The 22,506-nt window shown below is 39.6% G+C and overlaps 1 protein-coding gene across 1 annotated transcript; it reads left to right on the top strand.

The window, feature by feature from the left end:
- The first annotated feature begins 247 nt into the window (after positions 1-247).
- On the top strand, positions 248-21,762 carry TMC5 (transmembrane channel like 5). The gene is made up of 23 exons (XM_026054102.1): positions 248-273; positions 3,861-4,027; positions 4,582-4,781; positions 5,208-5,318; positions 6,005-6,097; positions 6,867-6,966; positions 7,589-7,679; positions 8,013-8,261; positions 9,091-9,242; positions 9,656-9,800; positions 10,272-10,427; positions 11,433-11,599; positions 12,104-12,182; positions 12,565-12,662; positions 14,371-14,466; positions 15,070-15,145; positions 15,926-16,059; positions 17,274-17,447; positions 18,595-18,673; positions 19,018-19,110; positions 20,596-20,700; positions 21,012-21,057; positions 21,605-21,762. Exons 2-23 carry the CDS (start codon positions 3,954-3,956, stop codon positions 21,712-21,714), a joined length of 2,628 nt encoding a protein of 875 aa, XP_025909887.1. The 5' UTR covers positions 248-273; positions 3,861-3,953; the 3' UTR covers positions 21,715-21,762.
- Positions 21,763-22,506: the final 744 nt, after the last annotated feature.

Raw genomic sequence — 22,506 nt, 5'->3', positions numbered from 1 at the left:
TCCTCTGCCTTGTCTAAGCACCCACCGGTGAGAGAAGAGATTTAATTTGGAAACAAAGCAGTCATATGAAACCTTATAGGCTTACTGTGGGGGGTGAGGAATGGGGAAGGGAAGAGGACTTAAGATTTATATTAAATGGAAAGGCTAGAACAAACAAGTAGTCATCATCAGTGGCTGTTATTAATCTATTGATCCTGCTGACGTCAGTACAAACACAATGGAAGCCCAGTGAGAGGCGGCATTTGTCGGTAATTACCACCATTTGCATAAAAGGTAAGTGTCCTTCACTTCCCTGTGTGAGTGTGTGATTCACACTTGTTTCATTGTTAATGTGTTGATTTAAAACCATGTTATCAAGCATAGTACTTGCTTAGCCTCCTGTAGCCTCAGCTTACAGGTTTTTTAGATTTTTCTAAGAGACTTCCTAGGTTGCTGCAGCTACGTCAAAACTGCTGTGAGGGAGATGGTAGAAGAGTAGTGGTAGGTGTTGGGACCTAGTTCCTCGTGCAAAATTTAGTCTGATTTTACCTCTCATCTGTCTCTAAAGCTCGTTTTTGGTTTCAGAAATCAATCTGCTTTTTCACTTAGAAGCAGTGTAGAACATGTGAAACAGGAAAGGAGTTCACTAATAAAAATAAATTAGAAAACAACAGTGAGGAACTGTCCAACCATGCTCTTCAAAATGGGAAGATCTTTATGATAAAAGAACATATTCAACCTTTTGAATAATTCTTCCATGACTTTTGTTTCCTTTTTTTCAACATTAAGTAAACTATGGTGTTATGTTTCCTTGCAGTTCCGGAACTTACTGTTTGCGTTTGTCTTGGCTTCAAGGTTTGTCTAACTAGAATTTGCCTTTTTCAGTCATCCTTACTGAGGCGTAATGGCTTACGATGAGGTAAAGGACTTGAAGGTGTAAGTGACTTTCCAGAAACTTGATTTCGGGCCAAGAAGCTAGTTAAGCAAGACATTTATGTTTGATTTTCTAAAGGAGGATTAGTGGTTATAGGAGGGAATTATCCAAACGGGAACCGATAAATCTATCTAGAATATTTTAAGACTGTTGGTTTGTCATATGAAACCACTTATTTTAACTGGGACTTGGCCCAGAAGCACTCATCTACTTTGTTTGGTGTCCTCTTTTCTCTATCATGACAAGATAAAGGAGTGTTAATGATAAATGGCAAGGGATCCACTCTCAGCCTATCCTGTAACTTACTTGCATGTGGCYCTGAAGCCCACTTACCCAAAGAACCTCTCCGTCTTCTGACAGTTTTGTTTCCTTATCCCTGGTCTCCAGAGGGGGAAAACAAGTTTGCCCGGTTGCTGCTGAAAACCAGAATGGTCCTCTGAGAAATGGACACTACTCTGCCCAAGCAAGATTTGTTAAGCTTCTGCTATTTGTCTTTCCTTCACAAATGACTGTTGTTATCTACTAAGATTTCTTTCATCAATAAAATAACTTTTTAAAAGGGAAGCTAATGCTAAACTTCACCATAGGCCAAAGAGAGGGAAGAAATTATTTAGCTTAAGTTGTTACTTGTCTCTGTCTCTCTCCCATAAACTGTAACTGGTCAAGAATTTACAAAATACTAGTACATTGAACCCAAGATGTTGCCTCTAGCACGCGTGCCTGATCTGCGAGGAGAAGGGTTCCCCATTTGGGGCTGGGAGCAAGGAAGCGGCGCTGCCGTGGCAGTGGTGCCGCTTGGCCGCTCATGCCCATGGGCACACCGACGTGCAGGCACCTGCAGCCACCCGCCCGCAGTCACCGCGGAGCGTGAGGAACCTCACCCACGACGTGGTGACCACAGCCCCCGTCAGGAAGCCTACAGGTTTCTGTGTTTGGGCTGTAGGAACCATTCAAGGCTTGGAATTGCATCTTCTCAGGCAGCAAGGGAAAAGAAGAATAAAATGCAAAGATTTGAATTTGTATCATGCATGAGCAATCTATTTTAAATCCCCCAAACTTTGGAGATGGAGGAAAAACATTTTCCTTCCAGCTCTGGAGAGGCTTCAGCTATTGGACTCCAGGTTAGGCTATAAATCTCCATGTGGATTTTCATAAAAAATCTGGTATAAAATACATGTTAAGTCCTTAAGTCTCAAAGAAAATAAAATAACATTAGAGTCACTGTTTCCACCAGAGGATTCTGTCTGGGGCATACTTGAGTGTGCTAGCCTTCATGCATATGCTTTTGCTCTTCAGAAGGAGTAAGAGAAAGAAGTAATGGAAGTACCTTTAGGTCATGTTAATCTGCATTTTTTTTTCTTCCTGGTTGGCTACATTTCCATTGAGCTGGTTGCAGTTTCCTGCGAGAACATCTCACTTCTGGGTACTGCTGGTTGCACAGAACCCCCACCTTTCCATGAAAACATCTGCTGTCTTGGCAGTTTGCATGAAGACCAGGCGAGCTGGTTGGGTCAGTGGTCAGCTCTGCAGCTTCCCTACTGCGTGGCTGCCTGCCCAGCTTTCTGCAGGGCTGAGCCCTCAGTGACGGACCTGGGTCCCTGGGAAGCCACCTGATAAATGGAAAAATGTGCTTTTTGTTTCTCTTCAAAGAGAATTTAGTCTTCCAGGTGCTTCTTTGTAGGAGACTGTGGGGGTTTTTTTTGTGTGTTTGTTTGTGTTTTGAGAACTGAGTTTCCATGCCTTAAAGTGGAGCATAAGAACAGAATGTTCTAATTCCTAAATACTTTATATGAAACTTCAGAAGTCAGTTCTCAAAAGATCATCGTGTGTTAAGCAGTTTCTGTAAAAATAGAATTTCCCATGATTTTTCATGTGAGACTCTTAGATTTTTGGAGAGATTGTTAGTTTTCTTTGGGAAATAGGGCTGCTAGTTCCTTGTCTCAACACGTGAGAAGTTTTGGTCTGTCTCGGTAGGTATGAGACTGTTTTCAGAAACACACGTCACCTGGGAAAAACTATGTTTATCCTTTGAGCAGCTATGTTTATAGTTTCTTGTTGGCAGGAATCCCATCCCATAATTTAGGCAAGGGATAGATGGTCATAGTATATATTAAAGTTGCTTGGTTTGTTTGTTTTTTGTTACTGAATGTTTGCTGAAGACATGAGCCTAGTTATAACATGCTTTGTTGGGATATAACGTACAGGAAAGTGTAGACAATTTGCTGAGTAAAATATAAAAGTTTTAATTCAATGTCATCCATGTGTATATGAAACATCTCTGCAAAATTAGGACGATGTTCTGCAATTGTATGTCAGACTTTTGCAAGGTCTTTTGCTGTGTAAATAACACCGTAATAATTTCTTAAGTGCTCCGTGTTGGCCTAATGGGAAGCTTTTGAACAGACATTCAGAAAACAGGCATGGTGCAATTGTCCATCCTGAAGAAAATTCCACTCTTATCATAGTTCCTTTACTGCAATAGATACAAAAAAAAAAAAAAAAAAAAAAAGTGAAAACCACTGCAGACAGATTTTTTTTAATTGAAACTGAACTCTTAAATGATATGCAGCCCTTTCTTTCTAGAAGTGGAACTGAGATAAAAGCAAGGGCTGCTGGATGTTTTAGCCAAACTATTTTTCATCCCCATTTTTATCCTTTGTTGTTGAAGAGATTTCTAGCCAATCAAAGTTCACACAGTATCTCTAGTAACAACGCTGACAATTGGTTCCTTCTAATTCTTGCGTATGACTTTTGATTATCTGCAAAAACTCCAGTTCTCTAGCTTTAGATAGAAAAAAAAAATGGAGCTTGAAGTTGGGAACATTCCCCATATGTGTTGTTCAATGCTACTGTTTCAGCAAGCCAGGAAAATCTTCTGTTAAATGAAGATGYTAGAGTGATGTTTCCTTTTTGTCTTTTTGTGCCTATGTGCTTGTTTTGTAATTAGGTCATAATTAATCTTCCCATGAACATATTACTGAAGCAGTAGATAAAAATAAATAAATAAGGAGCTTATCTTCCTGCAAAGCACGGACTCATCATGTCGTATCATTACAATGAAGCCTTTGAAGATCCAGATTACCACTTCTCAGAAACACTGGAGGTGGACAGAGAGTAAGTATGCATAATTTTACTGTTGCAACTATTCCATACCAGAGGGAATTCTGTATTTGTAATGCAGGGTATATTTTCTTCTCCACAGTTTTAATTTGTGGAATTCATTTAATTCCTTCTTTATGCTTCCATTCTCAGATAAAGGTTTCTTAAAGCCTTTCATCAGGGAGGTGATATTCAGGAGAAAWGTTTACTGATTACATGTTATATGAATTCACTAGTTAAATATATTTTAGGATTTATGACATAGACATTATGGGTATATTTCAGTTCCAGTAGTTTTCACAGTGTGCTGTAACCTTGGATGTTCTCATTTTCCAAACATGTAACACCTATATAAGGTGCTAACTTCAGGTGGAGAAAGTTTTTAGTCTTTCCTGTTTAGTTGGTGGTCAAATTAGAACTATGATATCTGAGTTCTCAATACAAGTCTGAGTTTGATTTACACTATATGCCAACTTGATGATAAAAGTTAACAATTAAGGCTATCTGCTCAAAGATACCACATGCCACCTTTCCAGTGCTCAGCTCTTTCCTTTTTGTTGCTCACGCAGGAGGAGTTCTCAGAAGAATCAATTCTCTCTCCCAAACCCCTACAATCCTTCACTGACTGGTTCCTACACAGAGCGCAGTGGAAGAGGGCAGAATTACCCTCTGGACATACCAATGGCCTCCATGAGGCAAGGCTCTGAATACAGCCCAAGTTTGCCTAGAGCAGCAGCCCTAAGCAGAGGTCCATATGAAGATTACCAGGGTATGTCATATTTTCATATACTTATAGAGTTTATAGAAACACTAAGCCAACTAACTGGCCACTCTGTATTGRGGGAGTCCTGCAGCTTTTGAAGGCTCAGTTCTTTGTGTGTCTTTGTATTTGGTGATAGTGTGGGGTTTTTGGTTTTTTTTTTCTTCCTTTTTTTTTTCCCTAAACAAAATGCAGATGTTGTATTAAAAGTTGATCAGTTGAGAAAAGTAAAAACAGACTTTTATGGACTGCATAATTAATTGACTGCTAAGATACAGTTTTTTTTTGTTTTGGAACATGTTGCTCTGTTTGTAGTAGAGCTGTATTTGATTAACAGGTCTCATGTTTAGTGCTTGTAAATAATCCATAGGAGCAGAAGTCTTTCTTTGTAATTCTGGTTACCTTGACTTTCTTTGTAATTCTGGTTGCCTTTAGCGGACAATCTTTCCTTTGAGCCTGAGCCAGAACTGGGATACAGCCACCCACCCACCACCTTCCTTCCACAGGATCTCCCCTATCCTCGCAGGCTTTCTGATGCGTCTGATGGTAAGACATGAGGTTTGTAATGAACCGGAATATTGAATGTCAATCTCACCCTACATAAAACAATAAACATTTAAAGGCCTTCTAGTTGAGATATGAAATTCTTCATATCGTAAGAGGAATCATAAAATATAATTCCTGTTTCACCATCCTACCCTATTGTAGCTGATTTTTTTCAACATCAAGAAAGAGAGAGTGAATTTTCTACATAGTTGGGTTAGAAGTGTCTAGATGCTGAAAATCCAAAAGGTATTTCCACAAAGATGTCCAGATGATTTTTTCATCCCTTTAAATGGTTACGAAGGAAGTTGGTTCAAAATAGAAGTGACGCTAATTTGGGGGGACCAATCTATCTCAATAATGCATCTGATGAAGACTTGCAACATGAACATTAACTAACAGACACATCAGGCCACTCTCCAGGCTGTGTAAACCAGAACACTGCAGCTCAGAAGCAGGATGTAATGTTGAGCAGATGGCTGTTAGCTTGCTATGAAGAAGAGGCAAAGCAAGCTGTGGTCAAACTCATCTGGTTCATAGCTGCCAGGTGGATGCTTTGTGGAAATACAGTCAATAGTATTTGAATAGTGGTATGAAAGAAGGTAGATGCACTGAGTACTGTGAGAATAACAGTGGTTTGATCCTGCACTCCCAGTATCTGTGCTTACTAAACAGTTCGTGTTGTTCAGTTAGCTTTACTCAGAGACGCAACAGAAGACCTGCTGATGAGATCTTCATGCCCTCCTTCAGCCTTTCCGAAACAGACCAAGCGTCTAAAGACGGTAAGAGTTTAGAGAAGTGGTTTAATAGTCTGTACCATCTTGCACAAGGATGATGTGGTTGATACTGTTCTTAATTATTTTCAGAGCTGCACATACAGTTTTGGTGTGGTTATATGAAAAACTTGACATTGTCTTAACACATGCAATGCCTTTATTTTCTGCTAACATGCTGAAATCCTGCAATAAATGAAGCACACTGCTGTGCTAATAAATGTTAAATTATAGAAAGAAGCACTCAACCATTGGGACTTGGCCAGCTAATGAATCATCTTCATCTACTGTATGTCTAGAATCAGCATCAAATTCTAACTCTGTAAAAACAACTTTATAGTCAGTTAGTACAATTTTGCCCAATTCATACTTTGCACTAAATTTGGTTGCTAACATCAATCGAGATTATAGAAAAAATAGGTAATTAGCTTTCAAGTCAATATGTAATTGTTAAACAGTGAACAAACAATAYATCAGACTTCTCGATTTTGAGTATTTTGTTTTCCTTTATATTGAAGCTCTTTGTATTAGCACGATATCAGCAATAGACAAGAGTGACACATATTTTTTAACGTGCAGTATTGTGCTACTCCCATGAATATGTGCTAGAATACTGGTGATACGAGAGAGATTCAGAGCAGAATTACCAAGTTTCAGAACTTACTGTACTTCGTTAGAAGTAAAAATGGGAAATGTTGTTATATCCATTTAAAACTTTATATAAGAACTCATATATTGTGACCATCCTAAATTTTTAATTTTAATGCTTTCTTTGAAGAAGCAAAGTTAATTGGAASTCTTGTGAGTATGTCTGCTCGTGAAAGGATTAAAGCAATCCAGAAGATGCCAGAGACTATGAAAAAAAAGAGAGAGATCAGGTAAAAAAAAAAAAAAAAAACTGTTTACTTTATGGATGATATAATTTTGGTATCCAGTTATCAAATGTGGGTGTTTGCCAACTGCTCAGCCTTCCTTAGTCACTTCAAATAATAAAGAACTGAAATTATTTTTTATTGCGCTTTTAAAAAGTAACATCTTGCAGGATGTTGCTTTTTTYTTTTTCCTAACTGCTATGAAGAACAACTTAAAGATGGTTAATTGTCCTTTCTGTGGAGGTGAAGCAATGCCTTGCTGTTCTGCTTTGTGTTACCATGGCAGATATTATTATGAAAAATTACTTGAGATTTTTATTCAGAAGAAACTTAGTGTTGCATATGGGAAATAGAGAAAAGACCACACGATCTGACCTATCGCTTTATTTCATCACAGAATGTATTTAAATATGTTACCAACAATAAGTTAGTTGCAGATTTAGAGCATGTTGTCATGGGCAAGGGCCGTGGTTTCAACTAATAGAAGACTGACTGAACAGTCTCAGTATTTCATTACGCCTCTGCTGTTTGTGAGCACATGTCCCACTGTATTTGCYGCAGTTTCTTTGACTCTCTGATTTAAGTACAGACCATAACACTTGTCACCCCTTGTCCTGCTCTCCTGTAGAAATAAAGTTCTTCAGGAAATTACAGAAAAATCAAGGAGACGTGGAAATCAACGTGACTGCTGTGCACAGTGTCTACGGAGAATAGCAGTGGTAAGTACCACACAGTTGGTAAATGTCACACAATTCTGTTAGCCATGTAAGCAGCTTAAGCTACAGTGTTGTTACCATCTCCAGAGGTCTTTGGTATCTTGCTTGGTGTTTCTTGCCAAAAACACCTGTTCATTGCTGCAGTGTTTATGGCAACGCTTGGGAAGCCCAGTTAAGCACCTTACAACACACACAGTGTGGGAAACATCTTCCTATCATCAAAAGATAAATGTAGAAAATGTGAGGCTGTGTGAGATGAATTTGAGTTCTGTGTACAGTTGCTTGCTGAGATTGATATTCTCTCTTTCTCTCTCTCTTTCCTCTCTTGCACTTCAGTCATATCGACGATTTAGGAATAGCTTGTCAGAATATTTTCATCTACTGCAGTTGTGGCAGAAGACTTTGAAGGCCATCGGTGGCAAGTTTGGAACTGGTGTTCTGTCTTACTTTATTTTCCTGAAGTGGCTGCTTACTTTCAACATCTTTTCATTCCTCATAAACTTCAGTTTCATAACAATCCCTCAGTTTGTTGCAGCCAAACCAAATAATCTTTCTTTCACGGGTCTGGAGATTTTCACTGGAGCTGTAAGTATATAAAAGCAGATTTGTACTACCATTGTGTGGAAGCAGTTATGCTTTAAAAATCCGTGACAGTGTAAAAACTGAATTATGCCTTCTTAAGAAATGGAGTTAATTCTTATATTACTAGAAAATATTAAGTACATATTTGGAAAAAGAAGCTGTACCAAACAGTGACCCAGGGTAAGATGAGTGGATCTTGTTCTGATGCATATGTTATACTATCAATATTAATGTGTTGAAGGATTTACCCAGTTGATAAACACAACTCTTTTTATTAGTGCTTACTTGAGAAGAGAGTTTTTAAAAAAATGGGTAAGCTTTTCTCACGCAGAATTGCTTTTGAAGTGCTGTTTTATGTAGTAATGCTGTTTGCCTTTACAAAGTAATGCCACCATTGCAAAAGTTCATTTATAAAATAGTAATTCAGTTGATAAACATTGCACATTGCCTTCTTGGATCCATCATAATTGTTACAGTCTGTAGCTGCAGAACTTTGCTCCTGCCTAATAAAGAAACAAATAGACTTTTCCCCCWTATGAAGTTTTCAGGAAGACTGAACGAATCCTGTGATCATGTTGAGTGCTCACCACCATGTTATATGAATCTTACAAGGATAAGAGTCAGAATATGCATCAAGAAGCTCACAGAAACATAGAAGAATTTAGTAAATAGAAGGAAAATGAAGTGCTTGATATTGAGATATTTAATCATACCAGGGAGTTCACAGCAGGGAATGGGACTGCTACCACTCCTATGAATTGAGCTTCAGATGACTGAACTTTGCACTGTATGCAAATGGCAGACGTTCTGCATGATGTTTGTATCTTTTCAGGGTTATTTTCAAGAAACAGTACTCTACTATGGCTTTTACACCAACACTACAATTAGGAAGACAGAAAATAGTGCATCTTACAACATGCAGCTGGCCTATATTTTCACTGTTGGAATTTATTTTGTCATCTGTTTGCTTAGCTTGGTGTTCAGGTAAGTTATATGTTATCTACATGAGATATGTTGTATCTCTTGCTAAGTAAATTGGTGGGTAGTAGTAATTATGGGACACTGACCCAAGAGTGTTTCTGCAAGTCAGTATTTCCACTTGACAGTTCAAGAAGATTCTGCTCAAAAGGTAGGTTGGATGAAGAATAACTGCAGAACAGGAAGGGCCCTGCAGRTAATCCAAGCTCAGACTAATGAATATCAGGATCCCCTTTTTGTAAGCTGTTGCTTCTAGTATCTTCTGTCATTAACGTGGCCTTCCACAGGCAAACATTGTCGCAGTGACTGGGAGACAGAGATGTGAGAGAGTTACTTCTTGCATTAAAACTTACTTTCTTGCTGCAAAGACTTGGTGTATTTCTCTGTTACTCATCTCTCAAATTTATTTTTCACTGCAGCATGGCAAAATCCTTCCGTAGGAACTTCATTAACCCCCAGACATACTCCGGGCAAGCTAGCAAACTTCTCTGCACTTGGGATTTCAATATAACTAATGAAAAAGCTGTGAAGCTGAAGCAAAAGAATCTCAGCACACAAATAAAGGTACAGAACAGTGTAGGTGTGTACGTGCATGTACAAATAAGCCTGTGACAGAGTGACCCAAGCATGACAGTCCTGTACATGCTAGACTTAACAGTTGTCTTGAATGTCAAGTTTGAATCTTTACTCCTAGAGTTGACTTAGTAACTTGTTTTTCTTCTCTTTAAGCTACATATAAATATTTGTATGTATTTATTTAATTTTATGAACCTGTGACTAGTAAGATACTTGTCAGAGTATTTGCTCTGTTTCTTTTTCTTGCAATTTAACTGTTTAATGAACAGAAGGCAAAATTTGTTCTTAGTTGTGAAATGTCATATAGCTGAGAGAAACAACTTTTAGAGTAGGAATACAGAGTTGACCTGTAAATATTCCCAAGTTATTACTGCACCCATCTTCTAAAGAAATAATCTTTCCTTCAAGTACTTCAGGTTTTGCTTCATGCTGTTGGCTGACACATTTGTTTCCCTACAGGAAGCCCTCTTTGAAGTAAACAGAGAAGTTCTGAATTTTTCTTTTAAGGAGAGATTTGTTCATTTTGTTATTCATCTTGCTGCTTGGGTTGCCTCCTTGGGAACCGCAGTAGCTGCTTGTGCTGGTGTTTACTTCCTCTCCATTAATAATCTACAGGTAAGAGCAGATTTTTTAATTTAATTTTTTTTGGATGCATTTCTCCACTTGGTATCCTAGACTGAATGCAAACAGTGGACTGTTCACAGTTAAGGCAGTAGGAAAGCATAGCTGTCCTTTGTGCTGATGCACACAGGCTCTGCTGTATCTGAAAAGGGCTCATTTGGAAAGGCACACATTGTTGGGTATCGTTGGGTACTGGATAGAATGCAGGATCTGAGCAGTCTGAGCACATTCTCCCCACCTCAGGGGTTTGACTGCATGGGCTTGTGGCCAGCTTGGAGACAGTGCAGCTAGAGGTCTTGGAAGAAACAGAAGGTGTCTCAGCAGGGCCTTTCCCTCCTTTACTTTAGAGCTGCTTTTAAGCTGAGACTTAGAAGATTTGGCTTCCTGGCTTCACCTTGGATCTGTCCATCACTGCGGTGGTTTGAGTTGTTGGCTGACCCTGGCTGCAGTCACTGTACCTGTTTCCTTTACCCTGCTCAGCTGCTGGGGGACGCCTGTGTCAGTGAGGGCACTGCCTCTGCTTCACTTGTCCTCTGTGACTCAGCTTAGACCTTCCCTTGCAGAGCAGCTTGACTGTGCTGGTCCTTGACATTGTCTCACCTTGCCAAGGTCCCATCTGCTGGCACAACTCCTCCAGTAGCTACTTCCTGGCCCGGCTTCAATGATCTGTGATAGCTTTTACACTTGTAAAATAAGGTGTTACTAATGAACATCCTCCTGAATGACACACCAAACACTGCACCAGCAATAAGGGAGCATCTGTGGGTGGATTATGAGCAGTAACTATTCCATCAGGCTCAGCACAACCAGAGGACTGAACCTCGCCCTCAAAGGCAATCCTTTGTGTAGGATAAGAATCTTAACAAAAGACATGCCCTTTGGATCTCCTCATCCAGGAATGTACAGAGAAGTGTGTCCTTCTGGACACAGTTTAAGGTAGTATTTTACTTGAGGCTCTGAGGTTTTTGTTTATTTGTTTGTTTTTTCCTCCTCTCAAAGCTGTTCATGAAAGGACATAAGAATGACCTGGAGGGTCAAGCTGCCATGTTGGTGCTACCCATCGTTGCCTCTCTCCTCAATGCATTCATCCCATTCTTCTACTCATGGCTTGGGCTCCTGGAGCACTTTCAGAATCCCAGACACCAGATATACGTCACTGTTACCAGGTATTATTGCTATGTCCTCTTAGTGCTTTTGGTTTAGTGGTTGACTCTCCTTTTTAAGAGGAGACTGTGTCTAGGTGGGGTGTTTTTCCCCTCACAATTGGGCATGCTGTGACACTGGTCTTGSCTTTGTAGCTTCTGTAGATGTCCAYTGTGCTGTGGGCATCAGGGGAAAGGAGGGAGAGTGAAGAGGGATCTCACTTCACCACAGGTGCCCAGGTGTAGCACTGCATAACCCGCAGTGCCCCGTGGGCCTTCCTGCCCTGTGAAGCTCTCCACCCAGGCAGGGGCCTGTGCCAAGGTTGTCACGACCCGCTCCTTTTGCGGCAGGACAGCRGAGCAGTGTCACACCTGAGCTCTGAGCGCCTGTTAGTCCTGGCACTGTGCAGGGTATTGTCAGAGTAAAAGGAGGTGGTCATGTGTGACCTGTGGTTATCCCACCACTGTTCCTTTCAATGGGCTTATGAGCCAGCAGTCAGTGCAGTTACTGTTACTTTTTCCTTCCAGAAATATCATCCTGAAAATATCCATCATTGGAATATTGTGCTACTATTGGCTTAACATTGTGTCTGCATCAGAGTCACAGGTAAGGTTTTAAAAATATAATTCTTTGGCTTAAAATATCAGCTCAGGAACCACTTTGATAATAGACTTCCACCAGCAAAGCAAAATACATGTAGTCTCTTGTACAACTGGATTTGCCTTCCTGACATTTCTTTATTAGAATCTTTAGGAAAATAACTGTAGAGGAAAAAGAATAGTTGCCCAACTTGAATTTCAGCTTATCTGAAGCAACACTCAAAGAGAGATCAGATGGGGTTAGTTAGGGTACTACCAAGACTTGGACTGGAGCCTAGGCTTTAGACAGATGCCTGAGCATTAGTGAAGGATGCTCAAGTTATGTGTTTTTTGACTTATGGATATACTTGTACTTTTTTCCATGTTTTTTTTTTTTTCTTCTTGCAAAGTGCTGGGAAACTCTGGTTGGCCAAGATATCTATCGACTTGTTCTGGTTGACTTCATATTTTGTTTGCTTGGCTGTCTCTTTGGAGAATTTGTACGAAGGTAAGTGTTATTTTCTTAAATTTTTGTTTTTATTCATAAAGACTGATGCCAAATATATATGGTCCTTCCTTCCTAATGTGAGAAAAGGAGAAGTACAACAAAGATGTGTGGGTGGCACAACTGATGCTTCCTTGGTTGTCTCCAGCAAGCCTGGTCTCGAGGCACGTGCCATGGCTATGTGCCTGCCATGGTTTCTTACAACGAGGCCAGAGTACTGTTCTGCTCTCCCAGTGTGTCCTCCTTCCCCTTGGATGGAAACCAGGCCTGGAGAAAGGCACAGTGCACTCTGGTAGAGATCCTGGATGGAGTGAAAAAGGTCCTGGAATTGAGCGATGGACAGAAAACACTACTTTTCTGTAGACACACAGAAATGCTACTGCTTTGTCTTAGCATGCCCCTTTGTATTTTTTTTTCCTCTCACTTATATCATTTTACAAAGTGCACACAAGTTCTGAATCTTTATTTTAAAAAGCCTTCATTAGGATGTAGCATGGCTTCCAATGTAGAATTTTGTACTCTGGTAGGTAAGGAAGGGTTTCTTTTCTCATTTCATGAGTAAATGACTCTCAGAAGTCATTTACTTCTGAGTGCATTCCTTTCTACTGCCAGACATTATTTATGAGGTGAGACTGAGAGCACTAAATGTTTACAAGCATTTAGAGTTCCCGGCAATACCTGTAGGAGGTCCATAGTCATTGTTTGCCCTTTCCATACAGTGAGCACAAGGCTGGCACGTAAGTTAGAACATTCATGTTAATTAAATAGCAAACAACATTGAGAAAACCTTGAAGACTCTTTCCTGCACAGCTCTTCCCTGTAATCTGTGTCCTCGTGCTGTTCCGATAGGAAGCCAACTCCCAGCAGGAGGTTACGGTAAAAGCTGTGGTGTCAGCAGTGATGAATGTGTGAAGGCACCAGCCTTATGGCCCCAGGAGATTAGAAATACAGTTGTGTTGATGTGTTCAGAGACACACCCAGCGTGCTCAGCACAGAAACCTTGTTAATGGTGCAGCTGGGCAGATGGTACAAAGTCTGATGTTCAAGGAAAGATGAAAAACACACAAAAAACTAAAAAGCAGAATGTGAATCTAGCTCAGAGAAAATGAGATATTAAAGTGAAAATGTTGGTCCTCAGCAGGAAGCCTCTGGGTACTTACTTACCTGTCTGTATCTCAAGTTACTTGGGCCCTCACTTAGTTTAATGTACAAAATGCTTCAGGATATGGTGAGAATATCATCCTATAAGATTTTCAATTGAGGGTGAGATTTTTTCAGGACTCCAAAACTGAAAGTACTGGAGTAACTTGCAGTTTCAGCTCTTTAACCAGAAAAGTATGTTTACGTGTAGCATTTTATATGTTTACGTGTAGCAGTTTATATGTGTGTGTATACATATACGCACACTGTGTGTGTATATATATATAATAGTATATATATATATTATATATATATATTATATATGTACACACTATATATATTCTTTGAAAGTAGCATAAAAATATCCCAGGTCTTATTCCATTATTTTATTGTTTAATTTTTGATTTTCTGTCCAATCAACAAGCTGTGCCTGCATTGCAAGATGTAGTGAATGAAGTCACATGAATAATTTGTCACTTTTGCCAGTATTCAGAAGCTTCCTTGCACAAATTTCTACAGAGGGTTTAATCACTTAATAAATGCTATTRTACCATTATTTCTTTCCCCCCAGAATTATTGGAACAACAGTCTGCGTAAACCTGGGGATGCCAGAATTTGATATTGCACGAAATGTTTTAGATTTGATCTATGCACAGACTTTGACCTGGTAAGTGGTGAATTTATGGCCAAAATTTTGACCCTTAGTTATACCACAACACATCCTGACTGGTGCTTTTATGAATGTTTTGCATCTTGAAGGAAAGAACAGAATAAATATCTGAGACAGTATATAAAGTACCTTGTAAATATTGTTACTTGCCTGTTTTCTTTGTAGTTATGCAGATGATAGCAATAACTATTCAGAATCCAGGCAAATCACCTGTAGTTTGGYTTCTCTAGGAGAAAGTTGTGAAAGSAACATCGTGGAATTTTGCTTACTTCCCCACTGGAAGAGTGTTCCTATYGAAACAGTTTCAGTATTAAACACTAAAAATAAAAAAGCATCATTATTTCTTCATTACTTCTAAGAATGTGTATGTTACCAAAATTATAAGAGAATTTTGCAGGCATGTATGTACCTATATCTATATATTTGGTTTGAATTTGCATAGATTTAAAGGTTAACTTACTGATACAAGATCAGTGTTAATATACCTATATTTGCCAAACCCTAGCTGTATAGAAATGTTTTTAGTGCAATAAGCACTGTGCAGTGAACACTGGATATTTAACTTTTTTTTTCTCAATTTTTCTGTATCCTTTCTGATAGGATTGGTATCTTCTTCTCRCCTCTGCTGCCTGGTATCCAGATGATAACATTTTCTATAGTATTTTATGTGAAAAAGGTAACAAGCTTTACATGCATTCGTCATAAAGAACTATATCTCTGAGAGCACTTGGCCTCTTAGCGGGGATGAATTGGTTTGAAGTGCTGGGCCTCCTTGGAGGCTGGGAGCTTTGGAGTGTAGGGAGCAATCTGATTGGTTGGGCTTTTTTTTTGCTTTAAAAGAGCAAAATTTAGATGTACACGCTCAAGTTACAAAACTTGAGAGGGAAAATGTAGAAGGGTAGGAGGAGAGGTTAAGAGCACAGTTAGGGAAAATAATAGTGGAATCAAAAGCTGAGGAAATTAAGGGGTGTCCGTGTATACGTGTCTACGCAGACACAGTCTGTTGACTTTTCTGTTCCCTTTTCTGCCCCAGTAACCTAAATCTTAACAGGGTGATTCCGATAAAGATCACRGTGCAATTTTCTTCTCTTCAGACTTCTTTTTCTTAGTAGATAATAGACTATTTATTAGATGGTTAGGTGATTTGTAGCACTGAACGTACACCTGGAGCAAAGCTATAACTAGAACCATGGATTTTGGCTTCCCTGAACTTGGTTTGTGTGTTCTGCAAACACCACCCCCCATCAGAACCTCACTTTACATTGAACCATTTGAAAGGCTGTACTCTTGAAGTTTTTAAAAACTACAGTATCTCTCAAGTCCTTACACAAGAAATTATTGAAAACAATGGTATTCCAGCAGTTGCCTCCAGAAATTTCTGGAGGATTGACTTAAGCCCACCTGAAGTGGCAGGTGACACTGGGCCAAGGCTGAGTGTGTTCCCATCTCTTTAAAGGTCAGTCTGATGATGAATTGTCAGCCTCCCCGCAAGGTCTGGAGAGCTGCTCAAATGACAACATTGTTCATCTTCCTACTCTTCTTCCCATCCCTTGTGGGAGTCCTGTCTGTCATTGCAGTCACTGTCTGGAGGTAAGTAAGAGCACCGACGATCAGGYTTGCCATCTTACACGTTGATTTGAAAACAGGGAGAAGAATCAGTGGTTTTCCATGTATAAAAGATAAATCCTTTTTAATTGCCTGTGAAACGTTTCAAACGTTCATGAAATGTTCTGTATTCTCAAAACAAATCRTTCTCAGTTTGTAAGAATGTGGTTAGTGTAGTGTGTAGGATATATGGGAGTGTACGCTGTCTCAGAAGAGAGTGGGAGGAGAARCAAAGTTGCACTGAAATTTTGGGTTCCTTTTAAATGTCGCAGAAAATTCTTTGATTTGGCTTTTCTTCCTCAAAGCTTTCTGTGACTGAGCCTGTTGCATTACAAGCCATACTGAGTCTGTAGGGAAGAAACACCTGGAAAAACTCAGTTCAGTCAACTTCTGGATTATTTCCAAACTTCACACGCCCTTTTGGCAGCYGGTGCTAAGCAATGATGCAGCTTGGTAGTTGTCAGTATTTTAAAACTACATTGCTTATGTGTATATTTCTCTGTGGTCATATGATGTGGTCATACAACAGAGATTCCTCTTTTTCTTGACRATTCTCAACCATGTGAATTTGGTATTTAGCGAGACTGGTGACTGTATCTGAAAACAAGGACAATGATATACTTCAGAACAAATATCTCCAGATGCGAAGTGGGAGTTTCAGACTCTTGAACTGGCTCAGTCTCAAAGCAACAATATTTTACTATTTCAATTTGTCTGAAAACTTTCATTCTTGCTGTGGGCTACCTTTGCCACATTCTGTTGTTGCTGAAAGTGCAACCCTGATAGTGACTCAGGGTCTGGAAGGCAAGGTGAGATGGTGATTTTATTAAGGATATGTGATGCAACTTGGAAAATTCAGATTTTCAAATTCCTATAGCCTATGCTATGTTGTTACTTCTAGGTTGTTACATTAGACTTGCTGTATTTAGGTCAGGATTACCTTTAAAGGACTGGTACTGCTSCACTGCATTAGAGTCTCTGATCTTTTACTGTATAGACCAAACAGAGTGTTTTAATGGTCAAAATGTCACTTCGGGAAACAAATTGAACGTAGATGATGAAAGTTCCGTAACACTCAAAGGAGACCAGAGGACTATAGCAAACTAAMAAGCAACTTTATGTGCTCCATATTTAAATCAGTGGTTAGTACCTGTGGTTAGTACCTGAAGCTTTAAATGTCTATTTTCTCATACTTTCAGGTTAAAACCTTCAAAAGAGTGTGGCCCTTTCAGGGGTTTATCTTCTATCTATGCTGCAATCTCTGTATGGATAGAAATACTAAAAAATTACCCTGGCTCAAAATGGGTAGTGTGGATCTACCAAAATTTATTTCAAGGTGCACTGTTCTTCTTCATCCTCTCTACAATTCTCCTGTAAGTACCTGCTAATGAAAAGCACTGGAAAAGAATTTGATGCAGAAAACCTGGCAATGTCGTGGGCAGTGTCTACAGTGAAATTGCAAAGTACATCTCAAACATCAGAAAGCTCATATATTGGAAATTCATGTATTTAAAGTGTATGAAGAAGTTATAAAAAATGTTCCTTTCATGTTAGGATCCCAAAGCTCTTTACAAACCAGCTTCATGCAGACTCTGGGAGATAGTTTTTGACTGAACTTTGTTGATACCCAGGCTTCCAGATCTGTTATCACTGCCATAGTTATCATTAAGAACATGAGCAAAGAGAAACATGCTGCATATAGTTTGCAGGATAAATTGCCTTTTTTTTTTTTTTTTTTGGAGGTGAATAAATCAATAGGGAAAGGTCCAGCTTTCTTAGGCACAGGTGAAAAAGATGAGGTCTGTGCTAGAACTTTCTTCCAAAATACAGAAGTTCGGGGGTGATCACTTCGTTTTTTCACAGATTACAGGGATACTGTGGAGTGTTGTAGCATGTTAAAGTTGGCACACCATATGGGGAGTGCTAAGAAATAGTCTGCAGTCTGTTTCCAACTAAACATAGATAAATTCACATACCATCCCCTAGACCAAAGTAATATATTTTGGCAAAAACAGTATGTCTTTATGTAAGATATGTGTCCCTTAGGAGGGTTTGTTGCTGTAGATGTACTACTTGATCCTTCTAGCATAGGATGGACCTTGCACATCTAAGAGTCAAATGCTGTTCTCATAAAACAAGAAAATTTCCACCTATGTTTGGTGGATCTGGGATTTATCTGGAAGCAGTAAGTTTTCAGTGTTGTGGCTTAAGTCCCCGTGCCTAAGTAATTGATACAAGGCGGGGTAAGAGCAGCAGGTTGAAATATGTTATCAGAGATGCACCTTGTACTGTTAATCTACTTTAATTGTGTGTGACCTTGAATCAGAGCCCATAAAGCTTTACATCTGCTCCCAGAAAACATCATGGGTTTGCTCACGGGCTTTGTTCACAGGTTTTTGTAATGAGATAGATATTTGGTATATAAAATGAAAAAGAAAGCTTTCCGCTTAGGCAATGTCTGGGAGGAGATGCACATGCATGTGACGTGAGTGCTCATCTTTTGCACTTTCTCTTCTTTAGAATTGTTACATATCTTTACTGGAAAATAATAGAAGGAAGAAAGAGCATGGTCAAGCTCTTACGTAAGCATATTGTCAATGTAAGTTTGACTTGCAACTTTGGCTTCTTTGTTGATTGTCTCATCCTCCTGTAGTGCAGTTGTAACTTTTCCTATGACAGTRTGGGAGAAAGGGGAAGCCCTCCCTTGTTTCCCATGAGATTTGCAGGATACTTAAATCACAAGCAAAAAAAAAARAAAATTTATAGAAAAATAATTTTACCTTCAAGCTCAGCTACTGTCACTTTCTTTGCAGATACATTATTCTGGAATAAAAGGAATTTTAATGATTATTCTGCTCAGTGGTTACTCATAGATGGGCCTTGAGCATCTCTCAAGAATGGTTAGTGTATTCCAGCTAATGACCAAATGCATCTTCTCTATAGGTAGGAAAAGATAAAATGTTTTTACTTGAAAAACTACGGGGACTGCCAGCAGCAAGACAAAACCTATCTGTGCCGAGAGGACAAGACCGGCAGGTCAGTTGGATAGTTCACATGCTACTATTTTAATTACTTACTTGTTATGATTTTGTGGGATTCCTCTATTCTTGTAACTAGGCAGTCATTTTGGGATACCTTATACTAAAAACCTTAAAAACCTGCATGTATCTAAAAACATACAGCATAGACCAACAGCATCCAGCCTTACTGCCTGAGCTCTGCTCTTCCTTTGCTAACTGGACCTTATCTACTTCTGTTTCATYTAATTATTTGTTTATAAGGTCTCGCAATAACAGCTAAATTGCATAGTTCTTAAACCCAAGAGACCAGTCCACAAACAAGAGGGGTTTCCAGCAGCAGAGTGAGAACAGGACCTTGAAAACTGCCACCTGCAATTCCTTTCTGTGTGCATAACAAACACGAGTGAGTCTCTTCTACCTTGGATCCATCTTCGCCATAGCTGACTTCAGGAGCATGATGCATCTCGCTAGATGATCTAACAGAAGGTGCCGCTCGGTTGGCAGAGCGGGGAGGTCGTGTCCCTGCGTCACCACGAGATGGAGCGCGAGGCTGGCACAGCCTCTGCTTGCGCAGTCTCTGGTCRGAGCTCAACAGGAGGCTTTTCTGACCATTTCTCAGCAAACAAAGACCCCTCCCTGTGCTGAGATCTCTGCACAGGCTCTCTCTTCTATTAACRTCTCCAGATTTGCTCCATTGTAGTGATCTTGACGTCCCTTTCAGTACTGTCAAACAGTACAGCAGCTGAAGCAGCTGAGGTAGGAAGAAACCTCAGAAGGTCATTTAGGAACCTCTGCTCGCAACAGGGCTAAGCAGATCAAGTTCTAATATGCAGCACTACTTGGCTCCAAAGGAGAGGCTTTGTCATATTTCAGCCCACAATGGAGCCCTTGGCTCCATAGGACAGTCTTTGGATTGTCCTATGCTAGAGAAACCTCTTCAGGTTAAATGAAGGGACTTAACATCGTGAATTTGTAAAAGAAGGAGCACATTGAGGCCCATGGTCTTATTTCTCCTTCAGTTTGTTTTCAGTTGTTTTTTTTTGTTTGTTTGTTTGTTTGTTTTTTCCAAACACAGACTGACTCCATAAGTGTAGAAATGTAGCAAAACTAATCTTAACAAGACACACAAACACAAGTCAAAACAACCAAACAAAAATGGATTCCACCCACATGACTGACATTGGATTTCGTGGTACTGGGTGGCATTAATGCTATCCAAACCCTGAGTAAAAGAAAATACTCTTGACTGTAAAGTGAGAAAGCTTGAAGTAAATAAGCATTGTCTTGCATTTGGAGATTTACAGATATTAGAGAATTTAGATATTCCTATACTTGCTTAGGTTTGATTTCAAAAGGAAATGACAAAATAACTGAACTCTAGATCTAGTACAAAGGACACATCTCTAAAACAAGGAGTAACARCCTTTAAGTTGGATACAACCAAAAAGTCACGGTTGGAAGCCAGGATATATTTCTGCTAATGTCAAGTATTCTCTTTCAGAGAAGCTCTGCTTCAGATCGTTTATCTATGCGACCTGGCCAGCACATGCCAAGCTACCCAGAAAGGACATTTGACAGAAATCAAAATGCATTCCATGAGGATGAGGTGAGATAGCTGAAGAAGGAAGTCCCTGCGTGAGCATGATATAGAGAACAGTAATATGTTRGACAAATACAGTAATCTAGGAGAGAAGGACCTGAAATGACAAGTTAAGCTGAACAAGTTATACCTGAACTGTCATCAGAATGTCTTTGGAATAGCCATGTTCTTACAGATCTGCTTAGATCTGTAGATCTGCAGATTCTTGAGGAAAGGATATCATTTTGTTACTGGTAACTGGTAGCTTTTTAGATAAAAGATGATAGGCACAAGAGGAAAGTATTCATGTGAATCTGACTTACGAATTTTATTTTCAGTTTTCCTATTCTCCTGAGATCTTGGAGGGAATTGGCCTTCCAATAGGTAAGCAACAAATGCTGGCCACAGAGAAAGCAACCCTCAGAAGTTCAACTCAGTATAAATGTTTGATGTGGTAGACACACAGAATATACTAGAATRATATAATAGACATAGAATTTTATCATCGTGGGTGAAAGGAAAGCAAAAAGAGGGACCTTCTAGGGCCAATGTCTTCTAGCAGGGAACACTTATGGGTAGTGTGCTGTGATGGGGTGGTGCTTCTGCAGCCTCATCACTAGCTCCTCACAGCAGAGCGCTGAACTGCTTTGGGTAAACGAGGCACTTTGCGCTATGGCAGCAAGGAAGGCAAGACTTGCATCCCGTGCAAGTGGTTATTAGTGATGTACAGTTCCTAGGACACCCTGGGTCCTGAGTAAAACCAGCTATGGAATCTTGCCTGATGACTTCAACTACTTTGTTTACACAGACATCTTCATTCTAAATGCTGGTCRGATCAGATGCTTAAGCAGCGTGGAGTTTTAACCAGCGGGTGGGTGGTTATTAGACCTGCGCCCAGCAAGCCTAACAGCACTTCCTTTGTGGAAAGCAGATGCAGAGACATCCCGGCCAAGCAGCAGGACGGGGATGTCGGAAGCACTCGCGCTTGCCCTGCGTGCTCGACGAGCAGCTGAAGAAGACGATGATGACCGGGATTATTGACCGTGAGCGCACCGAATGAACAGCCAATGTTAACAGTCACAAGCTACTTCTGCAAGAAGTGACAGTGTTTTGCACTAAGGACTGGAAAAACATGGGGGAAAAAAAATTGTTTTTTCCCAAATGGAATAAAAATCCAAACATTAGATTGCAAAATGCACCCTAAGTGTAGTTATAGGGCAGGTTTGGTTTGGAAGTAGTGTGATTCTAGCGATCGTAAGCCTTCACCCAGGATTCTACTGTGTCAGCACAGTAAAGGCGCCTCCACAGTTGTTCGTTCATTGCTGACTAAACGTAGACAACCTTGTGCCTAATTGTAAATAAAAACTTTGGTCTGAAAGTATTTTTATATCAATTAAATAGTGTGAACTACTTTTAYATGATCTAAACAAGTATTCGTTAAATAAAGAGGATTGGTCAAATAAAGAGTAAAATTAAATGACAGTTATTTTTAATGACTGATACGTTGTAATGGCTGCAAAATAACTTGTATGAACCACTMTGGAACCATCTGTTCCATTTTCACTTTTTATAACTGTTACTACAACCACTCAAAATGAGTTTTGATAGTAGAAGCTTTTCTTAAGGATGACTATATTTTCAAAATTCTGTTTTAAGTGCTTGTAAACAAAAAGTCTGTGGTGTTTATCCTTCCAGTGAAGGATGGATTAGAAGTAACTAARCAGATACTTTTCATCAGATGTGGCTTTGAGACACTTGTTGTTGCTTAAGATGGATTATCTTGAAGGAGAGGGGCACATCTCTTCCTCAGGATCATAATTTGGTTAAAGACAA

Source organism: Nothoprocta perdicaria, unplaced genomic scaffold (genome assembly GCF_003342845.1).
Source record: "Nothoprocta perdicaria isolate Ctin4 unplaced genomic scaffold, notPer1 scaffold_12, whole genome shotgun sequence".
Lineage (NCBI taxonomy): Eukaryota > Metazoa > Chordata > Aves > Tinamiformes > Tinamidae > Nothoprocta > Nothoprocta perdicaria.
The sequence above is the reverse complement of the archived record's forward strand: the minus strand, read 5'-3'. Positions and strand labels throughout refer to the sequence as shown.